Below are 26200 nucleotides of genomic sequence, written 5' to 3'. Positions count from 1 at the left end.
TGTGGAATCCTGAATGGTACAGTTTTGCATGTAGAGATAAAGATCAAAAGTTAGTGTGAGGAGATTTGTTGTTAGAAACAAAGACCAGGCTGTGCTAGGGAATCTTGAGATTGTGATGAAGCTTTAAAAAAAAAAATAGAAAAAAAATATATATAACCTGGAGAGGAACTTCCAGTAATGAGAGGGAACCAATAACAACGTTTAAGTGAGCCTGTATCAATAAGTGTTAGGACATGTGGTATACATAGGAAAAAAACGATTTTCCTGTTTAGTAATAACATATAATGTGTAACATGTACTGTACGTCGGGAATTTTTCTTCTACCATGCGCCTCAAATGTTCTGCATCTACCACTGTTTTCTTATCACTGTTTACATTATCCTCATCAGCATCTGGCATTCTCTATCGTTTCCTTGTGCCATGGATGGGTGATGTCTGATCAGCCTTCAGTGGGACTCAGACCTAGTTTCATAGCTTTGTGGCACAAATGAGGAGAAAACAGTTGCACAGATCCTGTGTACCCTTATGATAGAATGTTTCTAATATATTTTTTTGTCAAGCTCATTTCTGCACTTGAATTCATGGAGAAGAGGTATCGTGTTTGACCATCAGTAAATAACAACACGCTGTCATTAACAAGAATTAACAGGACTTAACAGTAAGAACCGTGGTTCAAACAGTTAATATGCTGACAGCATGTGAGAGTGGTGAGGTTTAAGCAGCAGGCCAAGCACATGGACTAACAATAAGTCTTTAATTAGCCGGGATGAAGTCTTGGTGCTCTGGGATGGTTTGGACAGTAAAGCTACCGTAGCTGGAGATTTTTATAACCCAGCTGATTTTGCTAGACTTCTCAAAATAGAGCTACATCTGTTACTGCAGACTGCACTGTTGCTTGTTACCAACACCCATATTTATCAGTATAAATGTCTTTGAATAAAAAGATTTTGAGCCTGCTCGTTTCTCTCATACTGAAGGAGCAACCAAAAGCTGTCTCTTGCGTTTTGGAAACCCACAAGAGTCCTTTCAAGCCGCTGGGAATCCAAGCAGTAATGCTGGTTCTGAAGGCATTTCTGAAAATTTGGTGGTACATTTCTGTGCAATTCACTTGCATTCTAATTTACTTTCTTTGATTTCATTGTGAGTAATATTTTGCACACAAAATGCAATTTCTCCTGATTGACTTTGAAATGCTTGACTGCTGTATGTGAATTCTTTTTTATTTTTTTAACTTTACATCCTTTCCAGTTGGAAGAGTAATCACCTCATCATTGCAAATGAATCAAGAAGGAATGCTTTGGCAACGAGTTTGATTTGTTTCATTCCACTTCTAAGATTATCATTAACTGTAGCTTAGAGTTTTATAATAAAAAAGAAGGGAGGACTCGGAAATAGCAGAATTTACGGATTCACAGCCTTTCATTACAAGTAGGTAATGCACAGAGTCATTCATATAGCTGCTGTGGAATTTAACTTTATTGACACTCTTATACAATCATTTCCTGAAGTATTTTGGCATGGAACTCCAGTGTATTCAGCATTTTAATCATCCTTTGTACTGTACTGCATGGGCTGCCACTTTATGTAGGTATTTCCAATAGAACAACTTAATGATCACATTTCTTGATTTTCTGTGTACCTACCCATGGCACGCTTCTGTTCAGGTTTAACATATTGAGCTCAGATATCTTCTAAGTGATCTGAGTCATGGTTTAACAAAAAATGCAGGAAGTTAATAGAAATGTGAATAAAAATGAAAGAGAAGGTTATGGTAGCACCACCAATTGCAATATTTTGACGTCTGTTTGCTTTAAAAAAATCCAAACCAAAAGCACTGGAGCCTCAAGCACAGCTTTGGTCAGCTGTGAGTGAAGCTGTTGAAAAGTCCATTATCTTTTATCATTTTGCACGTGTCAACATAGAGTCCCTTTTTTTTAATAAGTTCGTGATTCTAATACTTTATAAGGTGGTAACTAAATATTATTTTGTTTTGCGTAGTTTGGAGGCATTTGAAATCATTTGTTAGTAATGAAGGTTCTGGTCTGAGAATCTAAGCCTTTCTGCGTGCAGTCAAGCAAAATTCTTTTTGTCACATAGAGACTCCCTGAGATTTTGGAATTCTGTGGAATGGACGAGATCGATTTTTGGGGATATATGCACATTTACTACTCCTTAAAATAATATGCACGTGCCATCATAAGGTACCCTTTGCCAGTGTTTGGCTGCAAAAGTGTACCGCGGCCACTTTTGCTAGTGACTGGTGTCTTCTTTTCAAGGGACAGTTATTCAAATAAAATTAAAGCTATTGAAGCTTCTACGCTTTTATATATTCCTACAGATACAGTCACTGGATAGAGCTTTTTTTTTCTGAATTCTAGTAAGATTTTAGTATTTTACAAACCTTGTTAACATATTTCTATGCAGCTAGTGTTCAGCTTGTTTACTTTTTTTTTTTTTTTTGGAAACAAAAATGGACCTCCTAAGTCAGCAACAGTGTCAGTTATACTTATCTATTAAATCAGCACTTGTATGCGGTACAGGGGCTTGACGAGTCATCCGTAAGTACATTACTCGTATACAGCATAGATTACGTTTTGTGTTCCTGCCACAGCTTTTTGGAGGAGATAGTGGAGATAAAACCTCCTCCCCTAAGTGCGCAATGTCTGTGCTGGTGATGCAGAGCCCAGACTGTCCTCGCTGGGACACAGTGGAGCTGCCCTGTTAACAGCATACGAGATCACTGTGGACTCTGCATTTTTCCCCTTGGAGGTGGAGGGGGTGGGCAGGGAGGAAGATGGAGGAAAAGAAAAGGTACATCCTTTGGTATGGTTAATGTAGATATTACCCAAATTCATTTCCCCGGGCTGCCCTGTGTGTCTATTTCTTTTTTATCTTCAGGGGTATTTATGATGTTTAGAATGTATACTTCACCCTTCTGGTTATTTGGCTCATCTGGATTTAGGAGTTGTACATGTAATTGGTCTATAGAAAAGCACGTTCCGCCAATGTTCCTTTCCTCTCTTCCCATGTAATTTTATTTTGGTTCATCTAGCTTTTAAATTTTGGCTTTTAAATTGTTAGTTCTTACAGCCCAGTGACAAGCAAGGAGGCTTTGGCAAGGCCTATGCTTCTGTAACGTATATGAAGGATCCATTATTCTCTTGTAGCAGATGGCTAGCAGATTGTGTTAACGTATTTCCAAATGAGTGAGTTAATTGTTTGCATTGTATATGCATTGTATATACTTATTTGGCTCTTTAGCCATTTTCTGCTCAATATGCCTTGCCCAAATATGGAGTTGGAAGAGACATATGTTTCTGCAATAAGAACAGGCTCTTTCAGCATCTGCACAGTGCAAGCCTCCAGACATCCAAGCACTGGAGTAACAAGTCTCAGAAGTGATTTTCTTCTATATCAACTTCACATATGGCTGGTCAAATTACATGCAAATCATTCGACACTATTGTTCTTCTCGTAAAGAATTCAAAACAAAGAAGAGAATGTGTGATACTTCACATCTGTCTTACTGTAATTGAGTCAATATTCAATATCAGAAATATAAACTACATCCTGTTAACATTGCGTGTGAAGTGGCTGGAAAGATAATCCAGCTCAAAGATTTTATCTAAGTTTAACAGCATGATCATAATCATATGTAAGATCTGTCTGCTTGCTTTTGTAGTGATGTTTGTTACCGCTGGGATCAGGAGCAGGTCAGCTTTCTTCTAGTGATTTGCCAGACCTAGTAAGACCATCTGAGAGACTGGGCTTGTTAGTTCAGGCACCAAAGCACCTGTACATGGTGGGTCTGCTCTCATCACCCAAACCAGTGCCTTTGCGTTGAGCTGCTCTGTGTAAATAGTGCAGCTGAGACCCTCAGAAATTTTAGCAGTGGGCCTTAGTGAACCGCGCTGATATACAGAGACGTGAAGAATAAAGTTGCCATTCTGCCAAACAGTAGTTGAATTTGTACTCTATAGTTTTCTATTAAACTTTATAATAATTCTATTTAGTCACAGGGTTATCTTTTTAATATGTTGCTTTCTGTCTGTCTCCATCTAGAGTTCAGAAGGCTACAACATGAGCATCCCTATGCCAGGCCACCCAGTGAATTTTTCTGAAATAACAATGGCACAGGCTCGGAAGGATGTGGCTAAACTGGAAGAGCTTATTGATGCTCATGATGTTGTTTTCCTACTAATGGACACTAGGGAGAGTCGATGGCTTCCCGCTGTCATTGCAGCCAGCAAGAGGAAGGTATTGTACCATGCCTTGCTAATATCCTTGTCACTGTATTTCAGCTCTTGCATATCTACCAGCTATGTATACCTAAAATAACTTTACGGGAAATTGAAATATATCACCAATCTTTTGTGATTGTGCAGAAATTTTGTGGTTTTTTCTGTAGCCTTCTATAGCCTGTAGCCTATACAGATTCTGTATAAGACAAAAAGACAATGTTGAAAGGAGGAAATGGAAACTTACATCACAGAATGATACAGGTAGAAAGAGATGTCTGGAGGTGATCTAGTCCAACTCCCTGTTCAAAACAGGGCCAACTTGCAGCATGTTGCTCATGGTCTTGTCTAGTCAGTATCTTTTGAGCATCTCCAAGGGTACATATTTCATAGTAATACTAAGAGAAATAATTTCATAGTAAGAGAATCATCGTAAGGAAGACTAAAGACATTAGAGTGATGATTGGCTGATAGGCGGATGTGAATTGTGAAAACTTGTCTGAAACCATATTTTCAAAATATATCTCAAAAGTGAAAAATTAGAAGAACCTCGGTTTTTTCCTAATTGCCTTACTGGAAAACATACTGAGCTGAGCCATATTGTGCTGAGCCAATGCATTCAAACTCTGCCTATGATTCCTACTCAGGTATTTCTGTATCTTAGAAGTAATATCCTCATGTTACAGGCAAAAAAAAATTGAAGGGACAGGGCTGCAGTACATGAAATTAAGATTGTGAATTCTTATATTAAAAAAAAAATAATTATCTGAAGCTTTATAGATTACACTCTGTATATGAGATCAGTGAGACCATATGCATAAATGCTTACGTAGTCAAAATGTTAAAACATCTTTTGTGGTCAGTATATAGACCTGGTCTTATGAACCAGATTGAGAAATAAAACTAACAAAGAAATCTCTCTAAATCACACAGGATTCTGGAAGCAGCATCTTTCTTCAAGTTGATGCAGTGTTGAAAATATGGTTTTGCTGAAGAATACAACTAAATTATCCTGAACATTAACTTCCCTTGCTATCATGATGTAGACTTTAGTAAACAGTCTCAAGTAATATTGGTATTTCTTAATTCATTCAGGAATTATACAGTTTCTTATTTGCTCAGTTAATATAGCACAAAATCAGAAAATGCAAATACTAAACTTTTAACATGTCAGCTTAACCACAGTTCACATCTTGTGTATTGTGTGGCATAAATGTGATGATGTTCATAGCAATTTATTAAGTTGTGAACTTGACACGACAGTAAAAGAAAACATACATGTGACACAGCTCAGTCAATGTTGATATTCAATCTTTGATTTTTGTATTTCCTGACTTCTGTGATTTTTCAGCTTTGGCAGCTCTAGTTTCCTAATAGTTATTTGTGATTTCTTCTGTTTGTGTTGATATTTATTTCCAAAAAAACTGGACAGTAGAAAGAAGAGAGAATGCAGATTTCTGGTATTTGCAGACTAGTTTTATCATATAAATTGCAAGTATATTCCCCTTTCTCCTGAAGTTTATGTTCATCTGAACTTAAGTAAATTTCTTCTGCACCTGCTTTGCAAGCAGGTTTTTTCCAAATCAGACGTTTCTCTTGGGTTTTTTTTTAAGCCAAGATCTTATGTCCTTTTTTTTTTTTCTTTTATTCTTTCCTTATTTTAAATAGATTTCTGATCCTGAGCAATAGGCTTTGTAGTTCAAATGAACTTCACTTTGCCAGTGAACTGCCAGTGAAAACATCAGTGTGTCCCTTTAGTGTGGACTTCACTGAAGTACACCTTCAGGTGTAATTGAGTGTACGTAACTTGATAACTTAATCAGTTCCTACTTAATCCTACTGTCTTTCCTGCAGTTTGCACCTGTGGGCTTTCAGCAATGTTTTTTGTTGTTGTTGTTTTTGTTTAAAAACAGCACAGAAATGACATAGAGTAATTTTGCAAAGCTGGGTATTGAAACTGGAAAGTGCCAGCTTACTATTTTGTATGTATGATGGCTGGTAGTTGTAAGCAATAGGTGCAGTTTCATGTGCAGCCCTCTGCTGCCTGGTTCAGTCAGAATAGGGTTGTTTTAATTATCTGCAAAACTCTTCCTCCCACGTTTCTTAACCCACAGTCCTCCGCTCTATTTGCATTACAGTATTCAAATCATACTTTGAGGACAAATTTTGTAATTTCTTTGTGACGATTCTCTGATATTCACTGGCATAGCGTATCTGACTGCATCACAGTAATTTGATTTTCATAACATCACTTTCATGTGAGGAGGTGGAATTCTTGGTCACTGAATACGCACAGCACTGAAATCTCATGGCATCCAAACTGAAGTACTCAGTGTCTGCTTTTCAGTGTACTTCATGTTGATAAACATTTAATGAGAACATCAAATGTGAATTTGCATGACAACTGCAAATCTGAAGTACTGCTGCAGTTTGGACCCCGAGGTCTCAAAACAGGCACACAGAAAATGAAGACCAATGCGAGTGATAATCCGTGTGAAGTTCTGTGAGGGGTACATGGGTAGAAATAAGAGTTGGTTTCCCCACGTAATCATTCAGTCACCCTGATGATCTTTGATCTTCTTGCAGTCCTTCCTCCCAAAACAAGTGTCTTAGACAAACACAGAACTCAAATGCTAAATGCGTGCGTCAGACGTTAAATCCCTGTTCCTGATGAGCACTTGAACTTTTAAAATTTTGCTAGGTTTTTTTAAACACATGCCAAAAGATACACTTTTCGATAGCCTCTGTATCAAAACTCCAGAAATTGTTTCAAATACCAAGAATGATGATGAAACTCATAAGTTTACTAGTTAAGATGGCTAATTCTTGACGGCTTCCCTCAAAGTCCCTCTTTTAAATAATTCCTGTCTATAAGAATGAAAAATGACAAACTGCTGTACTAGAATTTCTGTCTAAAATATCTGCATATGAAGCAGTATAGTATCTTCCTTTATATTTTACTGTCTAGTCGTTACTGTATGATTGGTTTTGCTTTTTCCTGTGTCTAAATCGTAGCTTGTAAGTTCAGTAAAATATGCTCATTTAAGTATTGGGTTTATGATATTTAGGTCATAACGTATATAGCTTCAGATTACTCTAAGCACTTGTCACAAACTGAAGAGAACAGTGAAAATGATGACAGTGTAATTGTGTACCGCAGCTGTTTGTGCTCCCCATGGGACTAAACAGATGCATATGAAGACCATAAGTAATCGTTAATTGCTTTCCTCACTGAGCAGAATTTTATTTGGATAACAGACTTGCGTTTCATTGCTCTGTCACATAGGAGCGTTTAATGAGTTATGTTTCCAACCACAGTGAACTGCAAAGACGACATAAAGGATTTCAAATGACATGAATACTTGGTATTGATAGTCACTGTTGTACTTAAATGGCACTTGGAATATTTTAGCACTTAAAGAATAGGAATATACAGAATATGCAGCAAACTCAAAAATAACGTCTGAGCTGGAACCAAAATAAGTTATTCCAATAGCAATACTAATAATTGTATGAATATTGGGCCAAATTTGGATATACAGATGTTAATTCATATCAGTGCAGAGCAGCTTCAGTAACTCTAGTGAGACATTGCATGTTAGTCGGTATGAACTTAGGTTCAGATGTAAACCGGCAGAACACATTTATGGAGTTCCTATTCCTTTTTTTTTGTCATCAAGTGTGCATAGGTTTGTGTAACAATTAGAGGGAGTAATATGTATCAAATTTCCCTGAAAGACACAGAAAAAGGAAGCGGTTTGTGGATTTCTGAAACAAATTTTAGGTTTGGTGGTTGTTTTTTTTTTTTTCTAAATGCTTGACAACTGGAATTTCGCGCCTATCAGAAAATCCGTTGTTTATGGCTAGGGTGATAGATACGCAGTTAATAAGTGGCTCGTCCATCTACAGCATGTGGGGTGTTTTTTTGACATTTACAGTGAATAAAGTCTTGAGGCCTTTTTTTCCTTTCCCCTTTGGCTCACTTAAAATTTGTTGTTCTCTCTTTATTGTTCACAGTTGGTCATCAATGCTGCATTGGGATTTGACACATTTGTTGTTATGAGACACGGACTAAAGAAACCAAAACAGCAAGAATCTGGTGATTCATGTTTCAGCAATGCTTCTGGTTCTTCTGATCTTTTGGGATCATCACTCTTTTCAAATATCCCTGGCTACAAACTGGGTTGCTACTTCTGCAATGATGTTGTGGCACCAGGGGATGTGAGTAGAACCTTATGCAAATGGTGATTATGTATCTCTCTTGTTGTGACTGGAATTTTTATTTCCTTTAAATGGTGTTTCATAAAGGGTTTTGTTTTATGTTGATGTACACAGGATTAAGAAGTAGCCTGTCTGTTATTCAGAAGACCAAAGAAATAATTGCACAGAACTAAAGATGTTTTGTGTAGTAGGGCAGCTACTTACTTTTGAGCTACTTTTTTCTTTCCTATAGAATTGTCTGTCTTTGTAGTCCACCAGGGATCGGACATTGGATCAGCAGTGCACGGTCAGTCGACCTGGACTAGCCATGATAGCTGGAGCACTTGCAGTGGAGTTAATGGTGTCTGTTTTACAGCATCCGGAAGGGTGAGTCATTTCTGGATTGGTGTTCAAAATGTGTTCTCTGAGAAATAAGATGTGTTTAATATAATCTTTTGGGAGAAGGAGGAGGAAGTACACATTAAGTGGGACAATTTTGTAAGGTGTAATGTTGGCTGTAAATTAATGTAATGTATAGAGCATATCTACTATATTACTGTTATTTAACAGTGTTTAAGAGAGAACTGATTCATCAAACCTTAAGTTTTTATCTTGGGAATTGGGAGTTTTCTTTCTTTCTGAGTTTAAAAGTAGAAAAGTACTGAGAATATTTCAAAAGAGGAAAGTATTCCTGCTAGTGGATCTTGCCATTCCTTTGCTCAGGAGAGTGTTTGAGTGTAATGAGGGGCTATCATAACTACTTCTGTCAGACGAAGGTCTTCAAGATAAGCCAAGTAGTGCAAAATCTTAATGAAAAATTAAGTGAGTTTGATACAGAAATTACTCTGAAATTCTGTAACCTGAAATTTAGGCTTGTTTTCTGTCTTTAAAATCTGTGAAAGAAAAAGTGAGTTAGCAATTGGACATGAGTATGTTACAAGTCTCTAAGACTGGTTCTGAAAAAGGGATTTTGTATTCCCATGCTCAGTTTTAGTTACTGTGAAACAGATTTTCCAGATAGGTTCCTTTCCAGATTTTAAACTGTAAGCTGCAACAGAATGTCTTGAAGCTTGCTGGAAATTTTGACTGTTCAGTATGTTGTCTTGTTCTGATTTTCCTTCTTGGATTTTTGGCAGTGGTTACGCTGTGGCCAGCAGCAGTGATGATAGAATGAATGAACCACCTACTTCTCTTGGACTTGTTCCTCACCAGGTAAATAATTTGTGAGTAAATGCTTTTGTTTAAAAGCTGGGAACTGATATAAGGCAAGCATCACAGACTTTGCCTCCTTAACAAAAACATACTCTATGCTGATTCCATTCCCCGAAGGACTGAATTCGATGTTTGTTTAAAATAAATAAATGAAATCCATCACACAGGCCAAGGTAGTTGTGTTCCTGGCATTGTATCTGTCCTATTTGTGGACACACAATTCCCGCTACCTACTTGGAACAGACTGTGTGAATAAGGCAACCTCTGACTTTTCTATTCCCCATCAGAGCTCACAATATGAGCATCTCCTTCTGAGTTTGAAAAAAATTTCAAATACGGCCGGCTCACAATTATTACAGTTCTCCAAAATATTCATGCATTTCTGGTGCAATAAAGCAGTCTTCATTCTTCTGCTCAACCCAAACTCTAGTTACCAATGTGTTAAAGACACCATTTTTCAAATCTGTTATATTGATACTGTCCTTCAAAAAACTGCCTGCTAATCTTACAGTCATATCCCCTGTGATACCGTCACTGGAGACTAAAAGTATTCTGTGAATCTTTCTTTATGTTGTTTTTCTGAGTGACTCCGTTTGGATGCTTCCATTGTATAAATAAATCATTTGTTTTCTAAGTGGTATTTTTAGATTCTATTGTTTTTTGGGTTTTTTTTGCACTAAGAATGAATCTTAGTGAAAAGATAAAGTTACTAGTATGTTTTCTTTGCAACATCCAGGTAAGCACAGGGACTAGTCTTAATTTCATTTATAACTTTATGTAGTAACCATTTTTTACACGTGGGTACACATTTTGTGCAGTGGGGTCCCCTAGGTTCTCCCTGGGTTCTCTCCGGAATTCTCTAGTCTCCCCAGTTCTCTCTCAGGAGTCTCTTTCCCATCCACCTGAAGTTTTTCTGCTTGTTCCTGTGGACGCTGTCAGCTGTGGGATTGGTAGGGAACGTCCAGTTCTCCATTGACTTGTTCACATTCCCTCACTCCCAGGCTTATGTCCTCGCTGGCATTCCTAATCACCTCACCTGGAAGGTTCTCAACAGTTTCCAGGTTGGGCACTAATTGATAAGTTTGTAACTTTCACAATGACTGGCAGGTTGTTTAGTCAGAGTGCTTTATTATAACTAAGTTATACCCTTATCCTGTAGGGTTTCTGTAGTTAATACACTAATGCTGTTGTCAGCCAGGCCCAACCTCTGCCAGCTGCTGCAGTACATCTGAGGGGGGGGGGGTTGTCCTCCTATATCCCAATAGGAAGAGAAAGCTAAATCTTGTTCATTTGATGATCCAGATTCTCCCTTCTGATTTACCTTTGGAAAAGTTTTTGCATTCTTAATTGAAAAATGAATGTCCTAGTTTCCAGATAGTTTTCTGTAATTACCTTAATGTTTCCTGTGATTGTATGGGATGATAATATGAAAGAGATTTTACTTATGCTGGATCAGTTTGTTTTTAGAAATAACTTCAGTAATTCTGATGGTTGAATCTTTGTGAGTCTTATAAATATGCAAGGACTTTGTTTCAAAATGGTGACTGTGCTCCAGACCTCTGGAAAACACATCTGTAATTTGAACTTTCCCTTAACATCTAAAAAGGGAGAGTGAAGAAGTTTGGGTTTTTTCCCCAACAAAAAGCTAGAAATATTACATTATGTGGTAATATTTTTTTTAGAATATTTCCCAGTAAACTTTAGTAAGTTTACTGTTTCTGCTGGAAAAATAATGACGTCACAGTACATGTTTTTCCCGATGATGTTAACTGTCCAGTCAGTCCTGTCTGACTTGTTTTATACCCGCTATGGTTTTACTTGTGGCGGTGTTCTGTGTTGTGCTATGCTTTGAGATATGATCCATATCAAATACGGATTTTAATTGGAAAACTTCTCATTGAATTATGACTTCTGTCAACCCTATATCTTTTTTCATGTTTACATTTAGTGAATGTGTCATTTACATTTAGTATCATGAACATCTTCTATTTTAGACATTTCTCCTAACACAAGTATAACCTTAATAAGTATAAAATGAAAATAGACATTTTTTTTCAAATATTGTGACATCTAATCCTTTTACAAACTGGTGGTTTCTCTTAGCAGTCACCCATCTTATCAACTCAATCAGTGCAATATTTTCTCCAGGTGTCTAGAATTAACGATTACTTTCAGGTGCGGGTTTTTGTGGTGTTCTTTGTTCATTCGGAATGCAGCGGTCCTCTATTGAGAAGGTATTCTTTTGTGGGTAGTAAATGTTGCACGTTCATAGCCTTAGTCTGTCGTAAATGAACTGAATTTATTTCCAGGAAGTATCTCGGAATTCCTAGGGTAACAGAAATACAAAGCAATGTGGTATCAGAAAGACTTGATTTAGTGTTTCCTTTCTTTTCCTGGGTGTGGGTTTTGTTTAAAAATGACTGTATTTTTCTGTTCTAATGTTATGTATGGCTTGGTGTTTCTGCAAAAATACCTTAGTGTTAACACTGTTTAAGTTGCTATTGGCTTCCAAGGTTTATGCCATTTCAACTGCATTAAATTTGTGGAGTCTATATTGGAACTATTTTCTGTAATAGAATTAATTAAGGCATTATTATTTGTATTGCAGAGCTGCTTAAGTTCTGTTCTTAGTGCTGTCTCTGCATTGTAGTGGACCTGTAAAAGCCCAGAGTAAAAAGATGATCAGTACTTCAAAGAGTTTATAGTCTAAATGATCAAACCCTGTGCCAAGGTGTTTTCAGTGCTATCTCTGTTTCCAGAAAAAATGGTCTGGAATTTTAAAATTCTGTTATCAGTAATGTCATATTAACAACGTAATTTAGGAATGCACAACAGCTAAGTTTTCAGATTATATATTACAGAGATGGGAAAAAAAATAATGTGTTTAACTGGTTATACCATGACTTTTTATTTCTGATCAAACTTTGCAATCAGAAAAGTCAAACTCCAGGTGGTGCTGTGCCACTATTTATATTTACATAGTGTTGCATTGAGATAGTTGTGCTGTTATTTGTAGATAGAAAAGCAGTAATATAGAGAGTGTAAATTGACTACCGGTGTTCTTGGGGGTCACTGTGTTAGAACAGTATTACCCTATTTATAGCCACTTAATCTTTGTATTGAATGTATGTGTCCAGTTCACGTGGGATTTTAGAAACATTTTTTTGTAATTATAAAATACTATTGTAAATGTTTTCATCTTCTAGATCCGTGGATTTTTATCAAGATTTGATAATGTTCTTCCAGTCAGCCTGGCATTTGATAAGTGCACAGCCTGTTCAACCAAAGTAAGTCCGAGTTTGTCTGTGCTTTATTTATATGTACAGAATGGTCTTGCACTAGCTCAGTCTCGGGGTGCTGAGGACTGCTTTGTATTTGACATTTTCTCTTAATTCCTTAGGACTTGGAACCTGTGTTCTCACTTCAACTAAAGCCCTTTTGCCCGCACACTGTTCTTTTTTAGCTGTTTTCCAAATTTCTTTGGCATCACTTATTAGCGTGCTATGTCCACATAAATGTTCTAGTCATAGCTGAAGAAACCAAGCAAAGATTAGGGCCAAGACATTTCTGAAAAGTTTATCACGTAAATATCGACAATATCTTTTAGCTTTGTAGGAAGGAATAAAATTGGTATTATTTTTAGCTGTTTAAGAAATTATTTCTGATGTTCAATAAGTAAGCTTCTTGAATTCAGTATCGTTACAAATATGCAAAGTCGTCTAAATTTCTGCTTTATGATACAAACCAAGCATATAAAGAACACTTATGCAAAAAAAAAAAAAACTTCCATAACATTTCTTTATTGACCAAACTGTTTCATTTCGATGCTAGTGTTGACAGTCCTGAGTCACCTCACGGATTTACAGCTGTTGCTAGGATCTGGGCTGTGCCTTGCCAGAGCACTAGGGCAGCCCACTAATGTCTCTGTGTGAGGCCTCCTCTTCAGTCTTGGACTGTTTTCCTGTACTGTGGCCTTGAAAAGTTTTTTCTGGCAAGTTTTCTATGGCCATGTAGTGCAAGTGCAACAAGTTTTGACTGGGATATCTCAAGATGCAGATTCAGAGGTTTTGACTCATGATTTGGCCTGCTTGGGAGCGCCATTAATTTAGTTCACTTTTTTTACGTACCTTGAGACTTACTGCAAGAAGTTCTTTCTGTTCTTTTCACTGCACTTGTCCTCCTTCTTTCAAACAGCTATCAAAAACTCTTGAGGCAGTATCATTTTTGTTAAGGCCTTGCACAATGTCACCTTCTGCAATATTCTTGTTATTTCTCTAGGCTGTCTGGGTGCATTTGAGAAGTTTTGAAGGACTATTAATGTCCATTTTCTCCTCAAAAGTTGAAGCACTGAACTTAAAACTGCTGTTATTTTTAGAAACACATATCGACCCTCTTGAATAGCTGAAAACTCAGCAGTAGCTAAAAGTGATTATTTTCTCATCTTTTCCAGAAGTATGCTTTGCAGAAATTCTACATGTGTTACTTAAAGTAAAATAAATAAAAAAAAGGAAAAACTTTATGATGGTGGAGCGTGAGAAGTTAAACTGCTAGAATAAGCTTTCTTCCTTTTTTTTTTTTTCCTTTTTATCTCCAATCCAGGATGTATTGATACATAAAAACAATAATAATGTACATCGATGTAGATAAATTAAATGCAGGTATAATTTTTTTTTTTGTTAGCAAATCATTTCCTCTTGGAGGTCATTTTAAGAGAGCCCTGTTTTACATAAACAGACTTGATGATTTAATAAAAACTGACTTGGATTTTAGCAGCTGTGCTATTCCCAGAGAGATCACTTTTCATGTGGTTTGGGTATTACATTACTTCTGTGCTGAAAAGGTTGCTTCATTGGCGCACATATTTCCTTACAGTAGAAACATAGCGTTTGTTTACTTTGCTAACTTTCTGTTTATCAGCATAAGAGTATGTCACCCTGTATTATCTGGAAATCTGATGCTAATACTTTGAAATGACAAATCCAATTACAGTTTAATTGTAGCCTGTGTGTTGGATAGGTTTTTTAATGTGGCGATTTAGCATAATTTCATCTTGATCTATGTCAGATTTACTGTAGATTCAAACTTTTAGTGCAGGAGAGAAGTGGCTTTTCTGATATAATTGAATTTGCTGGTACCTTTTTAATTCTCTTCTTTCTTATGTCAGCATTCTCTTTTCTTGAGTTCATGTCACTCTGTAACTCTTAAAACATGAAACTAATGAAGTAGGAATTTTTAAAAAAATTCCAGTACATTCTTAAGCCATTCAGTACAGCTGGATGACTTGGGAGAATCTGCTAATGATCTGCATGTTTAGAGATTAGGTTCCATTTCATTTCAACTCACAGTCATGACTTCATTTCTCTGTTTTTGAAGCCGAAGAGCCCAGACGTCCAAGCAGCCAGCTATTCCTTACCCAGAATTGTCCTAAACAGGCTGCATGCCAGAGAAGCTTCCCGCAGGCAATTGCTCAGGAATTTTGGGATGGTCGCAGCAGGAAACCAATCTATTTTTATTCTGGGCCAAATTTTCCTTGTATGATTTCCCCCTCCGTCTTATTCTGGTTCTGCAGAAGCATGTGCTGGAATGGAAAGTATCCTCTTTCAGGGCGAACAGCGCTGCGCTGCCAGTTGAGTGGTAGGTCTGAGGAGCAGCGCAAGCTCTTCTGATCCACCTCCTCTGCCATGGCAAACTTATTCTCTTACTGAGAAGGGAGAGTCTGAAGTTCTTTAATATAGATACTTATTTCTAACAACTGCTTTACTTACAGAACAAGAATGTTAAGCTTATTACTTACTGTGCTAATTAAGCTGTTTACCCTTTTGAGAGCAAAATTAGGGTATTTTCTCATAATATTATGGTGAGAAGCTTTACAATCCAGTAGGAAAGTTGAGTGCTCCTGGTCCTTGCAGGCAACTGGCTAAAGCCTTGGAACATTAATGTTAAAATATATATCTTTTTCAATGCAAAGTTGCCAGTGTTTATGTTTTAATGAGGGTAATGAAAATTTATTTATTATTCTCCTTCCTCCTCCTTGTGTGTCATGGAATGAACTAGGAGACCTCATAGATTCAGAGTTTAACGTCACAAAAGATTATTGCTACTAAACAACTTGAATATACTTTGTTTTCACATATAGCTTACAGATATTACTTCCTCCAGAGTTCAAAAGCTACCTTGTTTTCACTAAAAATATTTCTCTCCTTCCCCAACTGAAATTGTTCTGATATGTAATTATCTCCACTATCAAATAAAAAAAAAGGCAGTGTAAGTATCTCTACTGATTTTCAAGTTCTTTCTCAGCTTTCTATACAGTATGCTGAAAAATTGAGCAGCTTACGTCATAGTTTTTAAACTACTGAGTAATTTTGATTAATTACCTTTAAATGATTTTCTATTTCATTGCGTTTCATGAAGGGGTAGAAGCTAGAATTGGGGATGGTATTCCTAGGCACTATGGTACAATTTCTGTTTTCAGTCAAGATATTTCCCTACCCTTGCAGATGTTTTCCCTTTTTAACATCCCAGGAATACATTAAATACTTTTGCTGTGACATTTACTAAGTGCCTGTGTTGCATAAGTTATTTATGAGTGTTTCAGTTTTGAAATCTGTCATCATGTAGACATAACAATGCTTTCATTGTTCTCATCTGCTTTGCAAGCATTTTTACTTTAAGTGGTTCCAATCAGTTATGACAGTAACCTGCGCTGTTCAGTTACTGACTGATTTTTATTTTTTTTTTTTTTTCATTTGAGATAAATTTAATTTTGATTCCAGCAAACCCCTTCACATTTGCCCTGGCTGCATTGATAAAAGACTTTTGTATTTGCTTTCTCCCAGTAACTAACTAAGAGCGAACTCTTGCATAGCTTGCAGAAATGATGGAGGAAATGGGGAGAAGTGTTTGTCCTCCAGAAGTGAACACTGCAAAAATTTAAAAGAATACTTAAAAAGAGTTATTTCTGTAGCTGTCTGTAATATTAAGTCTATGTAACTGAGTCAGTTTATAACTTTCCTTATTTCCTGAATTTACATATGTTAACATTTGACACTTCTATGTACAGTGCAGCCTCTGTATTAATATTGGATAGATTTCATTCAGACTTAAAGAATGCATCATTAATATACCTAGGCATATTTTTAACATACTGGGTTAAATGTAATACTTTTCTGTGTCTTAAGGTGGCGTAGAAAATTGCTCTATGGTAAGTGACTTTCAGAAATTTATCACTTTTGTTTTTTCTCTTTGAAAATATGACATTTTAACTGGGGGGAGCAGAAGATAGGATTATCTGGCCCATAACTTGTGAAATCTCAGACGGTTTTACCTCCCTGGATATCACTTTTAAATTCAGTGAGAGAATTGAAATAATATATTTTCAAAATTAGTCACAGCGAGGATCGTTTTACTGCTGGTTGCTTGAAAGATGCGCATTCTTGAAAATAATGCCTGGTCTTACTTTTTCAAAAATACAGTTTGTTTTTTTTTTTAATTACAAAGTCAATAAAATATAATGTCGATTATCCCAAGTAAAAGGATACTAACAGAAGGAAGCTGTGATGTGTACTAAGAAAATGGCACGTCACTCACTAAGAAATGATGGCCGTGGTTAGGTGACCATTATGATGGATTTTTGTTCCCTTAGGGGAGGGCAAATATGATCTAGAACCCCAGAAATCTGGAAAGTAACATTAACTTTAAACACCCGATTTTGTGAATAGAGAAGAGGGTGTGGAATCAGCGGGGTATTCAGTTTTGTGCATTGAGGAAGGTGGGGAGGCGTCTGTACAGACAGGATGGATGATAATTGAAAAATGGAAATTAAAAAAACAACACTGAGATCTAATAAGGTGGGAGAGAGCTCGTTACCTCCGTCCTGTGTCTGAAAACAAATCCGTGGTTTTCATGAAGTGTGTGTAGTTCAGTGGAGAAGTTAGGTCTTGTTACTCCTTGCTTAGTCCATGATGATGACTGGAAACATCCCAGACTAGTCCTATGGGGAGGCAGTAGTGCCAAATCAACTGCCTTGCACCTCGCAGCTCCGCAGTGAAGGCTGTAAATGGAAGGAACATGGGGAAAGATAGAACACGTTTATGTTCAATCTTAAATCATACTCTTTACTAAAATTCAGAAAGCAGGTTGATGTTCCCTTGTGTTAACGCTGTTACGGCTAGGTTGTATGAGTTAGAAACGATGAATGTTTTGCACAGCTATTCAGAGTGGTGCGTTGCAGGTTTATTGACGTTTAATAGATAACATAGGTTGCTGACACCAAACAGGCTCCCAAAGTCAACAGAAGAGAGGATTTAGAAAAAAGGAACAAAACTTGATGATTTATCTTATGGTAAAAATTCAGCCAGATCACAAGAAGGGTAGTTCAAAACTTTAACCAGTACAGCTGCTGGCAGTGTTTACTTGTCCTCTTCTGCCCTCCCTCAGACGTGATGATGCTAGAAATCTTTAATGAACAATTGCTCTTAGACGTTCCGTTGTGTCTTCATTTCAGCTTTTGCCATATCTGTGAAATTGCATCTTAATCAAATATTGTTTTGTTATCTTTTCTTCAACTAGGATAAAAGTAGCAAGTATAAAAGAATTCAGGAGACTTTTTTCTTATTAATCACTCTCTCTCATTCTCTGTTGTAATTTAGTTGGAGTTACAGCAGTGTCTAATTTCTTGCTGTTACTATTTATTATTTCTCTTAAGGAGAAGAAACTAGTGTGTTTCTCTACAACAAATCAGTAAGACGTTGTTCCATTTTAGTTTGTTGTTAATGTATTTATCTGTATTAAGAATTGACATGAATTTAACGTAAAAAGTTAAAGATCAGTTTTTGTGTTGTGAGGCTAAACCACCCACCCAAATATTTTCACATGGGTGAGGATTTGGTTTGTGTTCAGGGCCCCGAGCTCTGAGAGGAGGATGCATTTTCCAACCTTCTGACTTCAGTATAAGTAAATCTTCGCCTCCCAGAAGCTAGCGGCTGTACGTGCAGCCTCAAAACGCTTGGTTTGAGTGTGGGTGTCTGCAACTGTATTTAAATGTTGAAAAGTGAAGGTTTGCATCTTTCATGTTTTGCTGAGCAAAACCATTTTTTATTGCCTAAGATAATTGTCTTTATTCTAGCCAATCCATTTGTCTTCATCACTTAAGATGACTTCTTCCTGGATGGCAGATGCAACCATTAGATATCTTAGGGAGTTTAAATACAACTTGGAATAGAAAATGTATCTAAATAACAAAGTAAAACAACATCCCCCGCCAAATCGATGTGGTTTGGGGTCTTGTCTTCGTGGCAGAGGGGAACAGATAGCTAAGGGTTACTGCAAAGCGGTTTTAGGAGCCATTCTCCTATGTTATGTTCTTTGCAATGGAAGTTTTGAACTCCGCTGATTAAATGATTAAGATTTCTTGAGAGGGAGAAAGTGGAAAGGAGAAAAAAGAACAGAGAACAGACAACTCTGAAACTTGTTTTATTCTCTCTTCCTTTTGCCCCAAAAAATCAGTAATTCTGTTGCTATTACTTTTGGTTTCAGAAAAGTAAAGTTGCTGGATTAAGAATCCCTTTCTAGTAATAAGTAACATGCTTCTGCCCTTCAGAGAAGAAAACGAATGATTTTGTTATTCCGTGTTTCTTTTCTTTGGCAAGTTTGTTGTTTGCTGATGTTTAAGTGAAGTAGCATGTCGATTTATGCTGATGTGGCAGCGTATCATGTTAGATAGTAGAATCAAAGCTATGTTGAAGAGAATCCCAGACTTTGGTCCAAGAAGCAGCTGGTGTGATTGACTGGTCCAGGATATTGGCTATTTTACTTGTCTCCAAGTTAAATAACATTAAAAGAAGTAAAAATATGTTTCCGTAATTGTTCAGTGATCTTCAGTGGATGAAGGCTATTATTCTAAGCAGTTGTAAGTGGGAGAGAGAACGGTTTATGAAGGCCATCTAAACAGAAATCTGTATTGTCTGAACTAAAAGAAATAAGAGAATTCATTGAAGTCTTTAAATGAAAATACTGCACTCATCTAATATCGTTTCTGCACCATGAATAAAATGACTTTTCCCATTTTTAAATTTAATTGACTTTAGAATCTTGATTTTTAAGGGAACGAAGAAACCTGCCATTGTTAAAAACAATTGATTCATATTTCTGAGAGGAGGTTGTATTTCTGTATATAAGAAAAACGGAACTAATTTGAAGAATTGGCAGGGTACATAAAGGTCCAAGTCTAAATCCCATGAATGAAAACGTTCAAGCATGCAAGGTTACGGTCCAAAGCACTCTTTTGCATCGGTAATTTTGATAGGTAAGTACTTCAGATTTATACAGTGCAGCACTATGTGCATTAGACAATTTCAGCCATAATTCTGTCTCTACACATAAAATAGTAATGCCAATGCGCAGCAGTGAAAGAATGGGAATGCATCCATGTTTCTCTCTTCTGTGGTCAGGTCTTGTCACAGTTGTTTCATGGAATTGGGTGATGATATGAGAGTCTGATTATTTTTTCCCTCATCTTTATGCAAAATAACTTACTTTATGATAATCTCATATTTAAATTATGCTAAAATGTTAGGTTGTAATATTTTAATGATTTTGAGTTTACTTGTATGTCAGATATATTATCAGTCTCATGAGATTAAAGGAATGGGTGCTACATCTTTTCCCAGATAATTTTTTAATACCTTCCTATTTTTAACTATTGTAGTTTTTTCTTGTGTGCTTTTCTGCATTCTTCTCATTGCAGCCTTTAATGGGAGTCTGTCTACATCTATACATATTTTCTTTTGTTAAACTTAACAAATCATCAGCCTCACTTTATTAGGCAACTCTTCTTTTATTTGCAGACGCCTGTGTAGGCATTTTTGAAAAGTCTAAGTTTAACCTTTATTCAATTTTTCCACATTTTTACAGAGGTGCCTGTATCTGTGTCTTTGCAGAAGTGCTTCTGTTTTCTTTGAAATTGGAAAAAAGCAAAGGAAATTGAATTGGAAAAGATGGTAAAATAACTGCAACTGATGAAATGCAGTAAATATGTGTAGTTTTGGTGAAAATGTTATTCTACCAGTGCTGTTTTGCATAGGTATTGTAGCACATCCAGGTATAAAAATCTTCTGCTCTGGAACTACTGAGGAGCTGCAATTTCTACTTAAGGCAGTGGCAGTTTTGGGTGCTTAGTGTCTGTCAGATCATGCCTTACTGTTGAACTGCTGACGGCAGGGGAGCCCTGGGTGGAGCGTAACAGTACCCAGTCAGCACTGGCTTTTTGCTTGCTTAAGTCAACCCAGCAAAGAAGAGCTGCTTCAGGCTTTACAGGATCAAATTGGAGAGACAGCCAAAGTGGTATTCAGTGTAAGGCAGATGCTTTTCTGTGAGAAGAATAATTTTCTTAGATGTTTGGGGAAGTGACCTTGCTTCATTTCCCAGCATTAGGGATCGCCTGCGGAAAGTGGACGCTCTTTCTGGGCTGTTTCTTCAAGGCAAAGATGCGAATTGTGCTATAGATGCCTGTCCGTATATATGGGTGACAAACAGATTATCCGACCGCAAATCATCAATGACCTCAGATGTGACTGGGGAAAAAGAAGGGCTTTCTGTATATGCTGTACGATAGATAGTGACTAATGCCAGCATGAACTGGAGCCAAAAATGCTGTAACTGCTGATGAGCTAATCAGCATAAATTTTGGACAGGAAGCAGAATGGAGATAAATACAGTTGTAAATATCCATCAAGTGTAAAATAGCAAGCGATGGCTATTAGGGGACCGAAGGATATAGCCATGTATTAAAAGAGGTCAGGACAGATGATCTAATGATATTGTCAACTTGAAAACTCTTTTGTTCCTCTGTTCTCAGTCTCTAAAACAGAGATGTTTATTGTCTTTTCCTCTCTATCTCTCTTCAGTTCTATTTACTAATGCTTTCAGGCAGGGAACACCTTGAACTTGTACACTGTCCACTGGAAAGTCCTTATATTGACTGTAATCTGAAGATGCCACTATGTTTCAAATAATTTGTGAGAATTATTTTAGAAAGGAAAGAGTAGAGAAAATAAAAAGTATTGCAGTTTTGTCTATATTATTAGTCTATCAGTTCATATCAGGAAAAATGGTTACTTGTATGTAAAACACATCAAGGTTATTTCTATATATCAAGCTCAAACTGCACACGGTTCCTGAGAACTTAATGTAGACAAGAACCTGCTTAAACTGACATCTCTTAAAAAATTAAGAACTCTACTTTCCTCCTTTTCACTATTCAGAAGAAGAAACTGGGAAGTCCTAAGCTGAAAAAAAATCCTACTAAGACCTTTCAGGGCCTGTTCTTCAGTAAGTTAACACTCCGTTTTCTGTCTGTTGCAATTCGAAATCAGTGTAGGTAATAGCAACAGACAAAACACGTTTGTTTCACTACATTCCAACTCTAAATTAAAACAGCAATCTCTTTTTTTAAATAAATTTTCAGCATATTGTACTTGGATTAGTTAAGGTATTATACTGATTTGCTTTCATCTTTAATACTGATTATGGGAAGGTAAGGAGAAAATTGTGTATGCAGAGCATGTTTTAATTATTTGGACGTGAGCCAAAAATGATGCCATTTTTGCCTTGTGGTTTATAAGCTTCCAATATTTTCAGAAAAGCCTTCTTCAGCTTGCACCTGGAATACAGCCTTTTTCAGAACTTTGTTTTATGATCTTGTTCTTAAAACTAAATCATGCGTGAACGCACAGGTGTGTGTGACCGTTCAAACAGACATTAAGATAATACTTGGAGTATTGTCAAAAGATGAAGGGTCATCTTTGTGCTCATGTAACATTGTCAAACTTTATTGTTCTAGTATCATGAACAGAGTCCCTCAAAAATCATTACGTGATCTTCAGAAAGTTCAATTTTGTTGCATTCTCTTTCATAGATGTATTACAGGATCACATTATTAGCTCTTTACAATTTTTTAGGACCAAATCGCAATAAAAGTTGAGAACTTCATGAAAAGGCAAGAGTCTAGGAGCTGAGGATTTTTTAAGGAAACCAGAATTAGGGGTCTTCTGATAAAATTCTGAACGTTAGCGGTGCTGCCTGTGCCACTGCCGGGATCCCAATGGCTCACGTGCCTCATCTTGCTCTCGTCTCACTTAGGAGGATTCTTCACAGCATTGTGGTCTTTCACTGAACTTCCTGTTTTAATAGCAGGTACATTGAGCTTTGAAGAGTTTAACTGGCAAGACTTTTGCGTGTCTCCCTTATTTTCCAAGCAGCTGTTGAAACTGAAATGTCTCTTTTCAGCACGCTAACTCTCACAGTAGTTTTCTATTAATTCTGCATTGCCTGCGATAACTGGATAGTTAGCAGCGTGCAAAAATATATTAGGCATGTAAAATTTCTAAATAGTACACTGAATTTTGTAATTTTTCTGACTCTGCAATGTTTCATGAAGTATCTGTCCCCTTTGAGAGTGCTGTCGTCTTTGAGTGGAAAACGTTTAAAGCCAGGAAGAGTGTAAACCATACTACCCATATTGTTTTGGAGGTAGGCTACCCATATATCTTAGTTTAGATAATAAATCTGGTAGCATTAATTTCTTATTTTATTTTTCCTGGAAAATAAACAACACTGTTTCAGGCTCTACAGATGCTATCTGCTTAGAAAACAAAAAAGCCGAAACGAATGTAAACACTGGTAAAAAGTTGAAAAAATTATGTGACAGAAATGAGGCATAAAATGCAAGCCAGTTCTACACCAGGGGCCAGGTTGTTGGCATTAGGAGATTGTTTTTTGTATTTTTACTTAACCGTATATTAACTTTTATTCTATAAAGCAATCCTGGAGACAGATTCTCTTTCTGAACGTCTTTCTACCCAGCAATTGAGACTTCTTTGTGAAGAATGCTATTAAAAAGAATATAACACCAAGGCTGCACATCTGTTTCTCGTTTCAAAACAAGTTCTTTTACTCTAAGCCTCTATTTTTTCCCTCCTACCATGAGATTTGGGTTTTTTCCTGCAGTAAACAGACAAGAATAAAAAGATTGCTAATAAAGTGGGTTACTGTGTATCGTTTACACAAAAGGCTTTAGCAATACGTTAATTTGTCCCTGTTGTGATAATGTGCAGCCACAGAGTCATTTGTTCTATTAAAATGCCATGATGTGAAAAATCAGTTGTAACTCTGGCTCTGTAACATGGGGACTAGACCGAGGTTATAGCGTCAGCCTGCGAGGAGACTGACGTGTGTCAGAGAAGAGTGGGGCTTTAAAATGTGGGTTTTCCTGACAGTATTTGTAACAGACATGAAATCCAGAAAGTATGCTACTTCTTATTTCTCCTCCCCAGCTGTGAAAAGTGACCTGCAAGTGAGAAAAAGATAAGAGTTCCTTAATAAATCTGTGTTGCTCCAGCTTGCCTTGCCGGGCAGAAGAATTATATCCTCTGGTTCTTTTTGTTGCTGCTTTGAAGATTTTTCTGCTTGAGAAAATTAATTGTTACATAGTGACATGTCACTGAATGACTGGATAGTGACACATGTATTCCCAGAAAAAGTTCATGAGAGATTTTTTTACATCTGTGGTCAGATAGTAACTAATTTGAGATCAATAATAATAAGAATTACAGTATCTCTCAAGTATTTGTCCCCCTGTAAAGCTGTTGTTCAAAATGATCGCATTGGTACCAAGTATGGTGTTAGCAGCAAGGAGAATTGTTAAGAACTGAAAAAGCAAACTCATGCCAACCGTGGGCCTTTAGACTCTGCTGGACATGATTAAATAGGAGAAAAATTTCCTTTCCACACAGCAACAAATTGGGCACTTATTAGATCTGGAAACATTTTTTAGAATTATTTTGTGCCTATTTGATGTCTTAACTGGCTTTATTCCTGATGACCTGCAGAGTGTTCCTGTGTGGTCTCCTGGCATAGGAATCTGAGATGAGTTTTATTTTGCCTCCTGCTTTTTTCTTTTTCAGTTATGTTCTGTGGCTACTGAACAGATGTTTGCCACATCACGTTTATCAGAGGACAGCCGTTACTGAATTTGTGTAGTAAAGGTTAGACATGGGCAAATTAATGGTGTTGATCCCTTACTGGGGGATCCTTTGGGATTTCCCTTATTGGGAAATAAAGGCCCTGAAGGTGACAAAATGTTCTTCCAGTTGCTGCCTGTATCAAAGGGATTTTGTTATGGAGTATGCCTTTTGCGTGGTACTGCTGCTGCTCAGGTCACAAGCCCAGTGATGCTGCCAGGTCATTCTTTGCCTCCCTGATACGTTGTTCTCTGGGCCATGTGGCTGCAACCTCTGTTTTAAAACTAGTTAACAGGTACTTCTATTCAGCAGGCTGTTCCCATTATAAAAATGAAATAATTATAATCAGCAAGTACACCTTTTGATAAATGTACAGACTTTTCGGGTGCTAATACAAGAAAAATGTTCTGTATTGTTGTACTTCAGGTGTCTCTCCAGTCACATTTGTTACCCTAACCTAAATTTGCCATTGTAGTGCCACAGCAAGTCTGCAGTGTGACATGGTGGAGTTCCTACAGGAGGAAAATAAATTTTTAAATCTCTCCATAACAGCAGCAGATTTGGTCATATTAACGCGTATCATTTCGACCCAACTTTAAAAAAACAAAACAAACAAAAAAAACCCACTAAAGTTCACTAGATTCAAAAATAATATACCTTCAACTCATGATTCTGTCATCTTATTTTGTTAATGTTTTATTAATATTTTAGAAGATGCTTCGTGGGAGACTTCCTAGTCTCTTCCATGCTAATCACAATACAAAGGGCATTTGGATTTAATAAAAATCCTTCCAGGTGATTCATCCAAAACTAATGCTAGACATTGTGGGTGTCAGCGTAGTCATGCAGCCTGCTTTCTGCGTGTGCGTAAGAATTTGTTTATAGCTATGGCAGGGAATACAGAAAGGTTAAACACATCTCTGAAATAAAGCAGGGCAGTTCATACAGAGCAGCCTGGCACACTGAAGCCATGTGCTTCCTGAGGATGCAAAACCTGGAAATCTTCACTCCAGGCTTGAGTCACGGTTCTTTGGAAGCAAGGATCAAGGCATAGTTTGTTGAGTTACAAAATCAACCAGATTTAAAGGCTATTTGATAGACTTGTATATAGTAAGCTTCCCTGCTCTGTTCATAATATTTGCGTATCCCAAGGTAGTGTACATCTTTAGCGATTTTTACCTCTGGGAAGAAACCAAAACATATTATTATTGTCCCTGCGTTTCTTTGATAAGCTGTAATATTTTAGAATAAGGCTACGGTTTCATTGTGTATATCCTGTATATTGTTTCAACATAGCATGAACTATAATCTGGCCTACATCACTAAAAGGATGTCTCATAAGGTCTGTATTGTCGTTCCAACAAATTCAAGCAATAGCAACACATTTGATAATGCTGATAGCTTTGAGGATTATATACAGGCAGGGCTGTGAACCTAATCCAAGTTTATAAGTTGATATCTGTACACAGTGTTTCACAAAGAGCCAGATGCAAGAGACTTCTGCACATCTGGTTGGCTTATTAGAATTTC

The 26200-nt window shown here is 36.9% G+C and overlaps 1 protein-coding gene across 4 annotated transcripts in view; it reads left to right on the top strand.

The window, feature by feature from the left end:
• ATG7 (autophagy related 7) overlaps positions 1-26200 on the top strand; it is a 107789-nt gene that overhangs the window by 17492 nt on the left and 64097 nt on the right. For all 4 annotated transcript variants that reach the window (XM_063348041.1, XM_063348043.1, XM_063348042.1 and 1 more), the window contains exons 13-17: positions 4063-4257; positions 8256-8459; positions 8710-8825; positions 9575-9650; positions 12857-12937. In XM_063348041.1, coding sequence (XP_063204111.1) covers positions 4063-4257; positions 8256-8459; positions 8710-8825; positions 9575-9650; positions 12857-12937 — 672 coding nt within the window. The remainder of the gene's footprint in view (positions 1-4062; positions 4258-8255; positions 8460-8709; positions 8826-9574; positions 9651-12856; positions 12938-26200) is intronic.

Source organism: Chroicocephalus ridibundus, chromosome 10 (assembly GCF_963924245.1).
Source record: "Chroicocephalus ridibundus chromosome 10, bChrRid1.1, whole genome shotgun sequence".
Taxonomy (NCBI): Eukaryota; Metazoa; Chordata; class Aves; order Charadriiformes; family Laridae; genus Chroicocephalus; species Chroicocephalus ridibundus.
Note: the sequence above shows the minus strand (reverse complement) of the source record. Positions and strands in the feature narration are given on the sequence as shown.